Below are 15,927 nucleotides of genomic sequence, written 5' to 3' on the forward strand. Positions count from 1 at the left end.
TTGACACTCCTTTCCTTCCTGTGTGTGTGTGTATGACTAAGGGTATGAATGGTGAAAGATTATACAGGCCTATTTGGGGAGAAATTGACTCCCAAAATATGATTTTGGATGGGGTGTGTGTCATCACCTGTTTGTTGCGTGTCTGACTAGGGGTGTGTGTCTATGTGTGTTGTATGCTCTGTTCTTGCTGTTCTCAGATGTAATTCTAGTGATACAGCCCGGGGTGTAGCTTTGGTGTTGAGCAGTGTACAATTTAGTACCAGACTAGAATAGAGGAGGCTCACGTTTAAATCCTCCTTCAGGCACGAAGCTCATTGGCTGGCCTTGGGCCAATCAGTTTTTGCAGCCTAACTTGCCTCATCAGTGATGTCACAAGGATAAAGCTGCTGCGAGGATAAAACTGAGGCAGGATACCAAGTGACTTCTTTGAGGAAAAGTGGGGTAAATGTTAGCTAGAAATGAAGGAGCCAGAAGATTTAGTGAAGTTTCTGAACCAAGTGTGGCCTGTTTATGTCTGGTACACCAGGATTTGTGCAGTTTATTGTGGTGTCTGAATGTAGCAATAGCTAATTTAAATGGACATTGTGGATACTAAACCATGGTTTGTGGCTGTGATAACTTTAATTCTTGTTTCGATGCATAATCTTGCACATATGGGAAAAAATCCAGCAGCCTCATAGAAATAAAATTGTCTTTGAAATCATACAAAACAAAATACTAAATGGAGAGCCTTTCTAAACTTGTCTCCTAGATCATCTTTCCCCTTAAAATACATGTGTGCACATGGCAAAATACTCTAAACTACCAACAGGAATTTCAAGAATTTTTTAAAAGAGTACATGGGCTATACAAAACTGACCTAGCTGTCTCTCAACCGTATTATGTTTCTCCATGTTCAAATAGAATAGAAAAGTTGTAAAAGTTAAAACTAACATGACAATTGGGTATTGCACAGGTGATGACAAATATTTGAAATTCCTAAGCATCAGACTTTTCCCCCCGTTCCAGTATTGTGTACCTCATAGGCATATCTTCATATATACAGGACTTGACCTTGCTACAAAATTTGGGTTTAAAGTACAAGTTTTAAAAGTATTTTCTGGGAATAATTCTTAGAATGATAATCCTTAGTCTGGAATATTGCAGCTAAAATCTTGGGACTGAGAAAACTGATTTCTCCTCTTCCCTTCCCCATTGGTCATTTGACTGGCATTCATCTGCCCCTTCTGGAGCATATTTAGTCCTCATCCCACTGATTTTTAGATTTATTTTTGCTAATTGGAAGGCTTTAAGAGGGGAGTGGACATGTTCGTGGAGGAAAGGAGTACGGTATTCATGGCTACTAATTAAAATGGATTCTAGTCATGATGCACACCTATTCTCTCCAGGATCAGAGGAGCATGCCTATTATATAAGGTGCTGTGGAATACAGGCAGGATGGTGCTGCTGCAGTCGCCTTGTTTGGGGGCTTCCTAGAGGCACCTGGTTGGCCCCTGTGTGAACAGACTGCTGGACTTGATGGGCCTTGGTCTGATCCAGCAGGGCTTTTTTTATGCTCTTATGTAATTAAAATGTATAATTTCCTACATACCTGGAAAGTTTCCCAAGTATGCAGAGATTTCTGTGTTGCTTCTTACACCACCTATCCGGGGCCATACATTTTACTGTGTTGTTAGGATTGAGTTACAAGTCACTTGTCTGCTCCATGCTTTTATTTTTCTGTCTGCATAGTAAAGACAGTTTCAGGGGGTAACTGTGTTGTTCTGCAGTAGAACAGTTAGATTCGAGTCCAGAAGCACCTTAGAGATCAACAAGAGTTTCAGGGTATGAGCTTTCAAGGGTTAAAGCTCCCTTCATCAAACAAGAGTAGAAGTGAAGATCTCAAAATCTTTTTATCCTAGTCAGAGGATGGGAGGGGTGTTGTGAAGAATGCTTGTAAAAGATGCAAAGATACAATGCATATTGTAATAATCTTGATCAGTGCAGAAAGGAAATGCTTGGGGGCAGAAGCACCCCTCCCGTTTTCTGACTAGGATAAAGGGACTTAAGATCTCCATTCCTACTCCTGTCTGAGTAAGAAGAAGAAGAGTTGGTTTTATTACCCCTCTTAGTGGCTGTTACAATTGCCTTCCCTTCCCCCAAAAAACAGGCACCTTGTGAGGTAGGTGGAGCAGAGAGAGTTAGGAAAGAACTGTGACTAGCCCAAGGTCACCCAGCAGGCTACATGTGTAGGAGCGGGGAATCAAACCTAGTTCTCTAGAGTCTGCTGCTCTTAACCATTACACCACGCTGGCTCTCTGACTCAAAGCTTATACACTGAAACTCTTGTTGGTCTGCTGGACTCAAATTTAATAATAAAGACCGTATTTCCATAAATGTCTCATGGAGGGCTATAGGAGTTAATTCTTAGTGAGTCCATAAAACTGACTCAACTTTCTGACTAGTGAGTCCATAAAACTGACTCAACTTTTAAACAGAATATCTTTATACAGGGTATGGAAGCTGGAGTGAACTGGCTAAAGCTCTGGGGAACCAGGATACACCTGTAGTGGACCCAAGCCTTCAGTTTTACCTGCCTCAGAAGCCAGAATATCAGGTAAGCAGAACTCAAGGGCATCATTAAACACTCTGGATAAAATCATCCTTCACAGGCATTGAAACATCAAAGACATTCAGGCTTCAGGTATGTTGATGAGTTCTGAGGTAACTTGTTATGTTCTTATGATATATTTCTACCAGAGTCGGTGAAAGTATACCACATTTATGTCTCATCATATCCTAAATCAGAGACTAGAATCAGATGCTAAATTGTTTTGAATTGCTTGGATTTGTTGCAGTCTGATTTCAGGCCTGGTTATGGATTTGAAACAGCTTTGGTCACTCAGGTGGATGACCTATGCCAGGAGATGGACAGAGAGTACGCTACTCTGCTGATTCTCCTGGATGTCCGGCAGCTTTTGATACAATCTTTCTGGACCGCCTTTTGAGGCTGGGACTGGGTGGCACCGTTTTGTGGGGGTTCCAGTCCTACCTGGAAAGTAGGTTTCAGAAAGTGGTGCGGGGGTGGGGGGGGCTGCTGCTTGGTACCTTGGCCTGTGGGGTCCCACAAGGTTTCATTTTTGTCCTCTATACTCTATAACATCTACATGAAACCCCTGGGTGAGGTCATCTGCAGATTTGGGATGTGTTATCACCAATATGCGGATGACGCTCAACTCTGTCTTGTGCTTCCAGCTGATTTCAGGGAGGCTGTAGAAACCCTAAATTGTTACCTGGGGACAGTTTCATTTTAATTTTTTTAATTTTTTTTTGCAATTTTGTGGAATTCTGTGCCAAGGTTCCAACATCTGTAATCTGAAAATGTGTTAGAGCATTCATAATAATCATTCTGTATATCACAATCAACAGAAAACATCATATTAACTTCACAAGCTGGGAAGCAGGTTAAAAATAGAAGCAGTAGTAATAATTTGAAACCAACATTGTGGGTCTGCTTTTTGGTTTGGCCAATATGTCTGCTGTTGCTGAGCCCATTAACAGTAGGATCCACCCAGTTAAGCTTTTAAAAGATCAAAGTACAAATGTCTTCTCCAAGGCTGCACAAACATACACATTTTAATCCTGGAATCTTCAGCAAATTATTCCATCATGCTACCCAAATAGCCACCTAAGCTCTGCTAAAGGGTAATATAGAAATCCAGTTGGCAGACTGAATGTAATTTTCTACTTTTGTCAATATGGTTTACAGCCCATTCATAAAACCATTTACTGAAAAGTAAGCTCCCCTGAGTTCAGTGCAACTTACCCTTCTGGTAAGTGTGCATAAGGCCTGTAGCCTTCAGATTCAGATACCTGGGGGCAGTTTCAGAGTGGCTGCAAGACAGAAATGCTACTGGTGAGTGGACGGTCTGAACCGGGTTTTAAGGTGTCACCCGTTCTGGATGGGGTTGCACTCACCTTGAGGGAACTGGTACGTAGTCTAGGGGTGCTCTTGAAGCCAGGCCTACTGCTGGGTAAGCTGGTGGCAGCTGTGGCCAGGAGTGTCTTTTACCAGCTTCGACTGTTTAGCCAGTGATTATGGCCTTTCCTGGGCTGAAAAGATCTGGCCACTGTGGCTCATGCCCTGGTTACATCTAGATTAGATTACTGCGAGGCTCTCTGTGTGGGGTTGCCCTTGAGTAGTGTTCAGAGATTTCAGTTGGTGCAGAATGATACAGCCAGGATGTTGACTGGAGTGGGTTGTAGGGACCATATCATTCCAGACTTGGAACATCAACGCTAGCTTCCAATCTGTTTCTGGGCACATTTCAAGGTGTTGACCTTTAAAACCCTGTATGGTTTGGGAACCACACACCTGAAGACGCCACCTACTCCCTTATGAACCTACCCGACCACTGCAGTTATCTTCTGATGCCCTGCTTCAGATGCAGTTATCTTCTGAGGCCCTGCTTCAGATGCCCTTCTAATGCAGGTGGCAACCTGAGAAATGGCCTTCTTAGTCATGGCACCAAAACTGGAACTCTCTCCCCAAGGAGATTCATCCCTCCCCTTCTGTTACCAGCATCCGCCAGGAGGTGAAGACTTTTTTTGTTCATCTGGCGTATCCTCAGTGATCCCTCCTTCCTACCCAATGTTTTAATTGTTGTTTTTATGTTTTAATGTGTCTTTTAGCTTTGTTATTTACTGTTTCACTGGTGTGTGGTTTTTTTTGTGGCTTTTAAGACGTGTGTTTATTATGTATATTTTTGTCTTGATGGCCTTGATGAAGGCAGAAAGGCAGGGTATACATTTTATAAATAAATTAACATTATGAAATAGCATGGTTAAAAAATAGGAGTCATTTCTTTACTGAACAGCTTAAGCCCATCATACTTTACTGATGGCATCCTTTCAGTATGATTGTTGCAGGCACCCTCTCAATGCTCATATGTTCAAGCAGCAACTAGGGTTAACCAGCTTCCAGGTGGGACCTGGAGATCTCCTGGAATTACAACTGATCTCCAGGCAACAGAGTTCAGTTCCCCTGGAGAAAATGGCTGCTTTGGAGGGTAGACCCTATGACATTATATCCCACTGAGGTCCCTCCCCTCCCCAAATCCCACCTTCCCGAGGCTCTACCCCCAAATCTCCAGGAATTTCCAACACAGAGCTGGCAACCCTAGCAGTAGGGTTGCCAGGTCCCTCTTCGCCACTGGCGGGATGTTTTTGGGGGCAGAGCCTGAGGAGGGTGGGGTTTGGGGAGGGGAAGGACTTCAACTCCATATTGTCCAATTGCCAAAGTGGCCATTTTCTCCAGGTGAACTGATCTCCATCAGCTGGAGATCAGTTGTAATAGCAAGAGATCTCCAGCTACTACCTGGAGGTTGGTTACCCTACCTAGCAGCAATGGCACAGTGAAAAGCATCCTTTGTGGCTGCCCCTTCCAACCACGTCAACTCCCTGCCATTGTAAAGTCACTAAAACCCGAGTACCTTTTCAGAAGCAACCAACCATTTAGATGAGCTTTGGGGGTTCTGGTTGTCTGAAAAGGTGGAGAATTTTCAGTGAAAGTTTGTTCTGTTTGCTTTGGAGTTTACTTTGGAGTTCGTTTGTTTTTTTGGGGGGAGTTATCATTCACTATTTCTTTTGTCTCCTCCTACCCCATTAGCTATCTGTAAATGTGCTAAAAAGAGAAGGGGTAATCTGGGTAGCAACTAGCGGATCACATAGCTGCCCTCAAGCGTTGAGCCTGTAGAGCCAATGAGCCCAGATTCTAAATCCTCTAACCAGAGGATGAGTCAGAAGAGAGTGAACAGGAGGATTCAGCAACCTGATTTACTCTCAGTATTTCCCCATGAGGAATTCTCGTCTTTCGAGTAAGCACAGTTTGTTTTGAACATTTTTATGCTGCCTCTCCAGAACCCCGCGAGAGGCAGTTTAAAATATAAAAATAATGAAAACAAAACATTAGAAGTAGAAAAGAGCAAGAGTCCAGTGGCACCTTAAAGACTAACAAAATTTCTGGCAGGGTATGAGCTTTCATGACTCACATTTCACTTCTTCAGATAGCTGAAGAAGTGTGCTGTGGCTCATGAAAGTTACCTGGGGGCAGTTCACGGGAGAGAGACCATGCAAGTAATTATTTACAAGTATCTATTAGCATTGTGGCTAGGATTGTTTAATAATAAAGTGTCCTGGAAGTAAAGATTTATATTGGCTTTAAAATCGGCTAAATGGCAACTCTTCCAGTGGCGGAAATTTTATGACTGGCTGACTTTGATAGGTTTTGCAGTGGTGTATATTGATGTCTTTTGCAAAAGACTTTTGAGCAGATCAACATCATCTTCTCATTCTTCTCTGTGAATTTAGAACTCAGTGCCCCGAGGAGTCAAGAGCAACAAGAATGATTCCACACTGCTGGACAAGTCTTCCCCTTGGAGGCCTGAGGTTAGTTCAATAAAATACCTTGCTGCTGGAAATCTGAAACTGAAGATGAAAATGAAACTGCAGGTTGAAGGTCCTGGTAGCCAGGGTGATAGCTACCTATTTTTGTGGAGCAGTGGGAATAGAGCTTGGCTATGTGCTTAACAGAGAGTAGAACTGAGCTCTGCTAGCCAAACTGATTTTTTTAAGCTTGAAAGAAGATGCCAAAGGATTTCAGGCTTGGTTGATTAGTTTGGCAAACTTATGATGATATCAAAATGAGGTTTCCCCCCCATTATTTTGTTTTTTTCTTGCTACGTTTTTAACTCATGTTCCATCTATGGTGTGGTATAGTGGTTAGGAGCGGTGGACTCTAATCTTGTGAACTGGGTTGGTTTACCCACTCCTCCACATAAGGCCAGCTGGATGACCTTGGGCCAGTCACAGTTATCTCTGAACTCTCTCAGTCCCATCTACTTCACAAGGTGTCTGTTGTGTGGAGAGGAAGGGAAGGCGATTATAAGCCAGTTTGAGGCTCCTTAAAGGTAGAGAAAATTGGTGTATAAAAACCAATTCTTCTTCTATAACAGTCCTATGTTACCAAAGATTTTTCTCCATAGAGATTCTGGGTAAGCCAGCTAGCATAATTTTTGTCAACAGAGTCTGATGTCATGATCATTTGTTGAAGCAGATAAGATGCCTATGAGTTGAACCCTATATTTTGTCCCCTGTTCGTACTTTGATTTCTCCAGGGTAATCTCCTGTGAAAATTTCTACAGGTTTGTGGATTAAATTAAGTATGAGAAATCCATATTCTTGCACAAATTAATTACAGATGGGTGTAGGGTACCCCTCGTTGCAGTCTTGGGATCTTTCTAAGCATTTTACTGCATTGTGAATCCTGTGGCTAATGAAGAGGTGGGGGGAAGGAAAGGAACAGGGTTTGGCTTTAATCCCACCTGTAATGAAGCTCGGATTTGTTTGAACAAAGAGTGGTGTGCTTTTGGCAAACCAGTGCAGTAAAAAGAGATTTCAGAGTCATTTGTGACATCAGAGTGCCATCTGACAGCCAAAGGGGTTTGGCATTTTCACATCTAGCAGTTTTTAAGAATGGGAAATGAGTGCAAGGAATTGATCCTGGTGTATATTGCATAACGTGAAAACATCTTTGTGGAGATAAGAGATAAGGCAGACAGTGTCAGTACTAAAAAAAGGTAACATTAGAGTCTTTTATACAGTTAACAAACACAAACACAAACCTTTATTGGCATAATTACGATGTCATAATCAAATCCATATAAAATACACTTAAAACATAATGTAGATTGGACGGATACAATAAAATTCCATATAAATTAAGATATTATGTGTGTGTGTAAAGTGCCGTCAAGTCACAGCCAACTTATGGCGACCCCTTTTGGGGGTTTTCATGGCAAGAGACTAACAGAGGTGGTTTTGCCAGTGCCTTCCTCTGCACAGCAACCCTGGTATTCCTTGGTGGTCTCCCACCCAAATACTAACCAGGGCTGACCCTGCTTAGCTTCTGAGATCTGAGGAGATCAGGCTAGCCTGGGCCATCCAGGTCAGGGCAAGATATTATAAGATATACTTATTAAAAGCAGTTTTAATCTTAAGCACTTCTGCGAGATATTGGGCCACCGTCTTAGTTATTTCAGGGATTGAATCGTTCAAAAGAAACTGACATTTAAGATCATTATTCAAAAATCTTTTGGGAGCTAATAAAGTAGATAGCAATCTTTCCCGCAGACATTCATAAAGAGGACATTCTAAAATTATATGATCAATGGTGTCAATAGAGTTAGAGTTGCAAGAACATAGACATTTTTGCCTTGGAATCTGGGAATATCTACCAGAGAGCATCTTAAATGGAAAGGCATTTACCCTGGCCAATAGAAAAGCTCTACGTTGTAAAGGTACATCCAGAGTAGAAAAATAGCTAGCCATTTTACCTTTATAATTAGTTAGACCAAGCATAGCAGGCAAACAAATATACGGTTGAACAGGAAGAAACTTTTTTAGTTCAATATCAGTAAGTCGCTGCTTAATATATTTGAATATATAGATTTCTTCTGAAAAAGCAAGGTCATCAAGGGCAATCCCAATTTGATTAATTTTATGTCTGATTAATGCATCCCAGGATGAATTATGCAATTTTATACAGTATATTTTGATTTCTGGGTTAGTTGGAAGAAGGGAATTAACCATTAGTTCATCTTCCCATTTATTTACTTGAGAAGTTATTCTCTCTTAGGGCACTTGGTCCACTGGTTCCCTTTTTACTTTATATCTACCTTTACACGTATATAATTTCCTGGTGTAGGTGACGTTGCTGCCATGGTTGCTTTCTCACCAGTCTTGGTACCTACAAAGTCGTCAGCTGAATTGGTTACGCTTCCTTGTATATTTTTAAAACCCAACAAACAGCGCCCAAACTTTAAGGAGGTCTACTGCTTATATGGTATACAAACAGGCCAAGAAGGTAGAATGTGTGATAGAAAGTCTTTCTGTGTGCTTGAGCCAAGATGATAACGATCATAGAGGCAGAAACTCACGGAAAGGATCAGTGATTCTATGGCTCAGTAGCAAAAATCAAGGATCAGCTACAGGTCTACCCCCTTTTTTGTGTCCAAAATGAGCTCTTTTCATGCAAGCAGCAATGGAATGGGCAGCAAGTGGTAGTGGCTCAGTGGTAGAGCATCTGTTTGGCATGCAGAAGGTCCCAGGTTCAATCCCCGGCATCTCCAGGTAAAGGGACTAGGCAGATAGGTGATGTGAAAGACCCCTGCCTGAGACCCTGGAGAGCCACTGCCGGTTTGAGTAGAGAATACTGACTTTGATGGACCAAGGGTCTTATTCAGTATAAGGCAGCTTCATATGTTCATGTGTTCAAGATTCCTTTTTAAGTATAATCACTCAACACTGGTTCAGTATCATACTGACAGAAACATGACAACACATGGTATATGTATATAACAAACTGCTCTGTTGCTTTGTAGGTGCTCTCCAAGTAATTCACATTAGTTAAAATACACCAAAAAAGCCTGTATATTCAAGATGCTGCAGATGCATGTAGTTAAATTACAAGTCCTTGAGCATGCCAGTTGCTCCTTTGGGATCAGGAAGGAATTTTCCTCCAAGCCAGATTGGCCAGAGCCTGGATGTTTTTTGCCTTCCTCTGGGCATAGAGCAGGGGTCACTGGGAGAGTGGGGGGTAGTTGTAAATTGCTTGCATTGTGCAGGCAGATGGATTAGATGACCCTTGTGTTCTCTTCCAGCTCTATGTTTCTGTGTTATTTTCAGTACTTTCCTGCAGTGAGGTTTGAATTGTGACTGCCTCCTGCATCTCGCTTCCCTAACATGTCCCTTGACGGTGCTCAGAGGTGCATCTTGTGCTTGTTGGAACATGTGGTGCCTACAAGGGCTACAGACAAATCTGCCTCCTCTTTGCCTCAAGGTGTGGAGTTGAATTGATGCACCTGAGAACAAAACAGGTCTTTGTTGAGTTAATAGGGCTATTAAGAAAATTTAGCAAGTGCATAGTTTTGCACTGGATGCATGTATGGATAAAGCTTCAAGCTGCTTGCTACTGAATATCACCCAGTCTTCAGAAGTTATCCAGAGAGGAGGGGTCTGGACCTGTGGGGCAGAGACAGAAGAGTCATATGAATGTAACTTTAAAAATGCCTAAGCAGCAGCACAGTCTCTCCTTTCTTCTCTGGCTCAAACCCCCTTTTTGTCTTGTTTTATCTTAGTAGCATTTGCACATTCTTCAGATTGTATGCAATTGATTTTCCCTGGAGATAATGGACTGCCAGGCAATTAAAAAAAACTGAACAAAGTTTTCCTAGTGACTATAGATTTGAAAGTACACACACACACACACACACACAAACACACAACAAATTGTGAAATCTGCCTCAGAAGTTAGTTCCCAGTATTTTGTAAAAATATAGGCAGAAAATGGCTGCTCACTTAGGTCTGGGTGCCGGGAGAGGAGCCCCTTTGAGAATCCTACATACACTGCCTGGAGCTCCCTGAAGGACAAAAATAAACTCTGTAATGAGTGAATGACTGCATATGTGTCAAGTGTTCGAACAGAGGAGAGAGTCCCTGGAGCCTTTCCAAACATGCATCTCAGACTCATGACAGATGATTTCTGTTACACAGATCCCTATCTGTTTGCCATTTTCCATTCACTTCCTTGTGTTGGTTTTCAAAACTTGGAGTAGGGAAATGCAGCACTGAAGACCATTCTCTCCAGGTTTTTCTAAGGGTCCAGCGACTTTCTGCTTCAGCAAAATGTTATTTCAATCTCTTATCTTTCCGTTGTCCTTAGACTTTTTCTCTCCAGGAACCCTTGCAGCGGGAGGAAATATCTTCTGTAATGCAGCAGGAGGCGATGAGGGGGCTATCACTCTGCTGTGTTTCTCCCTACTCACAAGGCTGTTGGGTCTGCTAGCAGGAAATTGCTTCCTGGGATGAGAGGGACTTTCTGTGCCTCCTAGCTACACGTGGACTAATTGAACAGCACCACTAATTCTAAATCAGTTTGTGAAATCAGTAGTATCTAATACCAATACTCCTGCAAGCCTTTGTGCTTCTGAGTAAAGGTTAAACCTGAACTGCTTTCCAGCACCTGTCTCCTGTGGACAGATCCCAGACCCGGATAGTCTAAGATAGCACTATTAATTTGGCACAATTCTGGATACTTGGAGTTTGAAACCTGTTTTTTGCTGTTCTCATACTGTGACTTCTAGCAAATTGCTTGCAGCCGCCTCACACGTGTCTCATCAACAGCCTTGCGTTTGCCTCTGGGTACGCACTCAACAGGGTACTACAATCAGTCTTGGTCCTCTGAGTGTACCTGTATGAAATTCATATGATGTATAACACAGAAGATGTATGAACAAAGAACTGCAGTGTGTGCAAGGATCCTTAGAATAAATTGTCCAATGTAGATACAGTTCAGGCCATCTCCAATGGTTGACGGCCCACTGCAGTGTGCCATATTCAGAAAAGTGCTGAACACTTGAAGCTGCAGATGAAGGTAGGGAAAGGGTCTCACATGAGATCCAAAATCATTCCATTGGTATTTCTTATCATACCAATTAAGAATGGATTGAAATTTCAGGTTACACAGAACTCTTGTTCAGACATTTCTTGGACATCTGTGATGGGGTACCAAAAACTCCAGTTAAAAAGGACTAGGCAAGTAGGTGATGTGAAAGACCCCGGAGAGCTGCTGCCGGTTTGACTAGACAATACTGACTTTGATGGACTGAAGGTCTGATTCAGTATAAGGCAGCTTCATGTGTTCATGTGTTCAAGGTAACAGCTTTCTGTTGTGCCTTGTGGCCATAATGCCAAATGCACACTATTGGTTACACAATATTTCTTTTAATATTGTGCCGCAAATATTTTGAGTTTCTGATTTCTATGGGAGCGGGGATGGGGGGTAGAAATTCAAGACCCAAATAACTCTATTACAACACTCCTCTCTGTTTATGCACAGGCAGAAATGCTGTCAAGCGGCCATTCAGATAATATCTGATAACATTTCTCAAGCTCTACCAAAAGGGGATTCTCAGAACACTCCTGTTGCTTTCCAAAAGTAAACATGGTTCTCTTCTAGCCACATTCTTCCAGCCAGCTTGTGCTAGTATGGGTTCAGCAAAGGAAGGGGTTTGCCATTACACCCGGCAAAATAAGACACCAGCAGATAAACATGTATTGAATCTGCTGTCCTATCACATTAGCAATCTCCCATGGTGCAGAGTGGTAAGCTGCAGTACTGCAGTCCAAGCTCTGCTCACGACATGAGTTCGATCCCGACGGAATTTGGTTTCAGGTAGCCGGCTCAAGGTTGACTCAGCCTTCCATCCTTCTGAGGTTGGTAAAATGAGTACCCAGCTTGCTGGGGGTAAAGTGTAGATGACTGGGGAAGGCAATGGCAAACCACCCTGTAAACATAGCCTAGGAAACATTGGGATGTGGCATCACCCCATGGGTCAGTCATGACCCGGTGCTTGTACAGTGGACTACCTTTATAGATGCTTCCAATCCACTGTGGTCAACCTGGCAGGCAACAGAAACGAATACCCAAATAGTCACGATTCAGTTCCTATACAATTCCTGGTCCCTGTTGTACTCCATTCACATCAGGCAGCAGTACTGGTCCTGGATTGATGGGAAGCAGGAAGAGGACCTGTACCATCTTGCTCCTGAGCTGGGCTAGCATTTCTGATAACCGAGAGGTCATGCTTATGGCGGATGCCTGTGTCAGGCATTGCTTCTGTCAGGCTCCAACATAGGTCACTTGGGAGGTCGTTGCAGCTGTGATTGCGAAAGCACTCCAGATGCATATTGTGACTGGCTACCTAATCCCATATTTTATTTGTAGCTCCCTTTTTGCGTGAGTGTGATTCTCTGTGGGAGTACTTCCATTACTAGTGGCCTGAACAAAAAAAAAAAAAATTACTCTATCCTTGCTTAGCTTCTCTTGGCTCAGGATTTGTGTCAGATTAACTAATTTGATTCAAGAGATAAACCTTTGAATGTTGACAATGGCTGTTACCGCACTAGGTATTCCCAGCGATGTATTAAGAGTTTGAAACTGTTATAAAAAATACTGTTCGCACTTTCTGTGTATTCCCACCAATGTATTCAGAGATTGAAACTGCTATAAAAAATACTGTTCGCACTTTGTTTGGCCCCTTTAGCTGAGAAGACGTCTTCCAACCATTTTTTAGCCGTGGCATCCGAAAACCCTTTTAAAGCGATGTTTTTTATAACATTTCCAAACTCTTGATACATCACGGAGAATACCTAGTGCGGTAACAGCCAATATCAGGCAACTAACAAACAGCAGCTGCAGCATCAGATATCCAGATTATCGTGGCAGAAAATATTACACCTGAGTATTGACTTTGACTCCTACATTACCCCTTGCTTTCTCTTTGATTTGTGTTTGCGAAAGCCAAGGAATTTCTACTTAATGGAGGCTCAGATATCTTTCCCCTCCAAACGCCCATTCAGGGGTTTTCACTCTGTCATCTCTTGACAATACTGGACTGTAACCATGTGAAATTAAAGGTTTTTCTGCACTTCATCCTTCTTGTGCTCCTTTCAATGCCCACCTGCCATGCTGAACTCTAGCCATCTAGATGTAAAGTGGTAATAGGCTGTGTGGGCATCGGACTGAGTTGTAATGAGGGTCTCCTTGTTCTTCCATATACTTGCAGTTCCAAGGCCAAGTCAATCTCCATGTTTTTGAAGACTGGTGTGGTAGCTCTATTGAGCAGCTGAGGAAGAACCTCCACTTCCCATTGTATCCTCATGTGAGTATTCCATAATAGACCATGTTGTTTACTTGTGCCAAGTAAAGAAGAGCCATATTTCCCTCACAGGTTTTGTATAGCTTCCTAGTTGACAGTGAACAGTGTTTCTTTATTGTCCTCTCCATCAGCCTACTCCATCAGCCTACTCCATTTTTTAAAGAAAATCCATTGTGGAAGGTGCTGGAAGCCACTGACATTTGTCTTCAGAATGTGGTCAGACAACACATATCATTTCAGTTTAAATCTATCTGGATCATTTCTGGCTGGCAAGAATCCATTTTGTAGGACTAAAATAGTCTGATGTTGCATTTGGAACTGAAGCTCCTTGAAGACTAGCTCTGCCATTCTATTGCTTGCTTGCCCCCCCCCCCATCCAGTTACTCTGTATATCTGTCAACAAACAATTTACTATTAAAAGTCACATGTTTGTGGTACTTCTTCCTTATAGGGCACCTAATCCTATATAAGCGGCTGCCTCCATACCTTCCTACTGCTTCGAGAAGTAGGGAGCATGAAAACTATGAGATCTCCCCAAACCAGCTGTCCATATTTCAAAAATAAAACAGGGAATCTAGGTATCTTAAACACTAACATTTACTAAGAATAAGCTTTTGCGGACCAGAGTCCACTTTAACAAACTAACAGTACATCCTGTGCGGAGCTATTCTGGTCAAAGCCCAGTGAGTTCATTGGGTTTAGACTGGAGTAACTCTGCATCGGATTGTACTGTAACACTGCCTGGAATTTATCCCCATTCCAGATTGTGTGTGTGTGTGTGTAAAGTGCCGTCAAGTCGCAGCCGACTTATGGCGACCCCTTTTGGGGTTTTCATGGCAAGAGACTAACAGAGGTGGGTTTGCCAGTGCCTTCCTCTGCACAGCAACCCTGGTATTCCTTGGTGGTCTCCCATCCAAATACTAACCAGGGCTGACCCTGCTTAGCTTCTGAGATCTGAGGAGATCAGGCTAGCCTGGCCCATCCAGGTCAGGGCATTCCAGATTACATGACTTCTATTCTTTATTCTTGCTGCATTGCATTTTGTATTCTCTCCTCTCCTCCCTAGATATTCCACCCTCCTTGTTTCTTTATGTCCTGTTTAGTGATTTTGGGGTTATTTTTTCTTTTCTTTCTACTTTCAGACGCGGACCACTTTGAAGAAACTGGCCGCAGCTCCAAAATGGACCAACTATGGGTTGCGTATATTTGGCTACCTGCATCCATTCAGTGATGGTGAGGACAGGCGCCGCTAAACAAATCCAGGCTCAGGTTATAGGAGGGCTGATGAAAACAAAGGTTTAATCTCATATATTAAAAAGCGCATTTTGTACTGCTCATGTCCATGTTTTTGAAGCAGGTTCATCTTTATTCAGTCTTTTTTTGTATATAGGCAAATGTGTTCAGGCTTCTCACAAACAAAACAAGTGTGTCTTCTTTCCCCATATTGCTTTTTTCTCCTTCTTCAAAGAACCACAGCATTCTTTACCACAACAATATGTTTCCTTCATAACAACTTATTTACTAAATGGATAAAGGAAACGCTAAACTGCCTCTTAAAATCGCTGCCATTTGTGTGGGGGGGGGGGCGTATTGCTTCACATGAAGCTGCCTTATACCGAATCAGACCATTGGCCTATCAAGGTCAGTCTTGCCCAGGCTGAGGCCCCCCAGGGTCTCAGGTGGAGGTCTTTCACATCACCTACTACCTGATCCTTTTGATTAGAGATGCTGAGGATTGAACCTGTGGCCTTCTGCATGAGAGAGCCAGCGTGGTGTAGGGGTTAAGAGTGCTGGTTAAAAGTAGTAGATTCTAATCTGGAGAACTGGCTTTGATTCCCCACTCCTCATGAACTGCAGACTCTAATCTGGTGAACCGGGTTGGTTCCCCCACTCCTCCACATGAAGCCAGCTGGGTGACCTTGGGCTAGTCACAGCTGTCTTAACGCTCCCTCAGGCCCACCTACCTCACAAGGTGTCTATTGAGGGAAGAGGAAGAGAAGGTGATTGTAAACCGGTTTTATTCTTCCTTAAGTGGTAGAGAAAGTCGGCATATAAAAACAAACTCCTCTCCTTCTCCTTCTCAGCAAATGTTCTGCCACTGAGCCACAGCTACATGCTTCCAGTGGTCTCATTTGAAGCATGACTAGGTAGGAGACTTTTATACCCCAGT

At 42.8% G+C, this 15,927-nt stretch overlaps 1 protein-coding gene across 1 annotated transcript in view; it reads left to right on the forward strand.

Moving 5' to 3' along the window:
- B4GALNT3 (beta-1,4-N-acetyl-galactosaminyltransferase 3) overlaps positions 1-15,927 on the forward strand; it is an 83,338-nt gene that overhangs the window by 42,343 nt on the left and 25,068 nt on the right. The window contains exons 3-6 of the mRNA XM_056846591.1: positions 2,493-2,596; positions 6,349-6,426; positions 13,665-13,760; positions 14,900-14,990. Coding sequence (XP_056702569.1) covers positions 2,493-2,596; positions 6,349-6,426; positions 13,665-13,760; positions 14,900-14,990 — 369 coding nt within the window. The remainder of the gene's footprint in view (positions 1-2,492; positions 2,597-6,348; positions 6,427-13,664; positions 13,761-14,899; positions 14,991-15,927) is intronic.

Source organism: Euleptes europaea, chromosome 3 (genome assembly GCF_029931775.1).
Source record: "Euleptes europaea isolate rEulEur1 chromosome 3, rEulEur1.hap1, whole genome shotgun sequence".
In the NCBI taxonomy this organism is placed as follows: Eukaryota; Metazoa; Chordata; class Lepidosauria; order Squamata; family Sphaerodactylidae; genus Euleptes; species Euleptes europaea.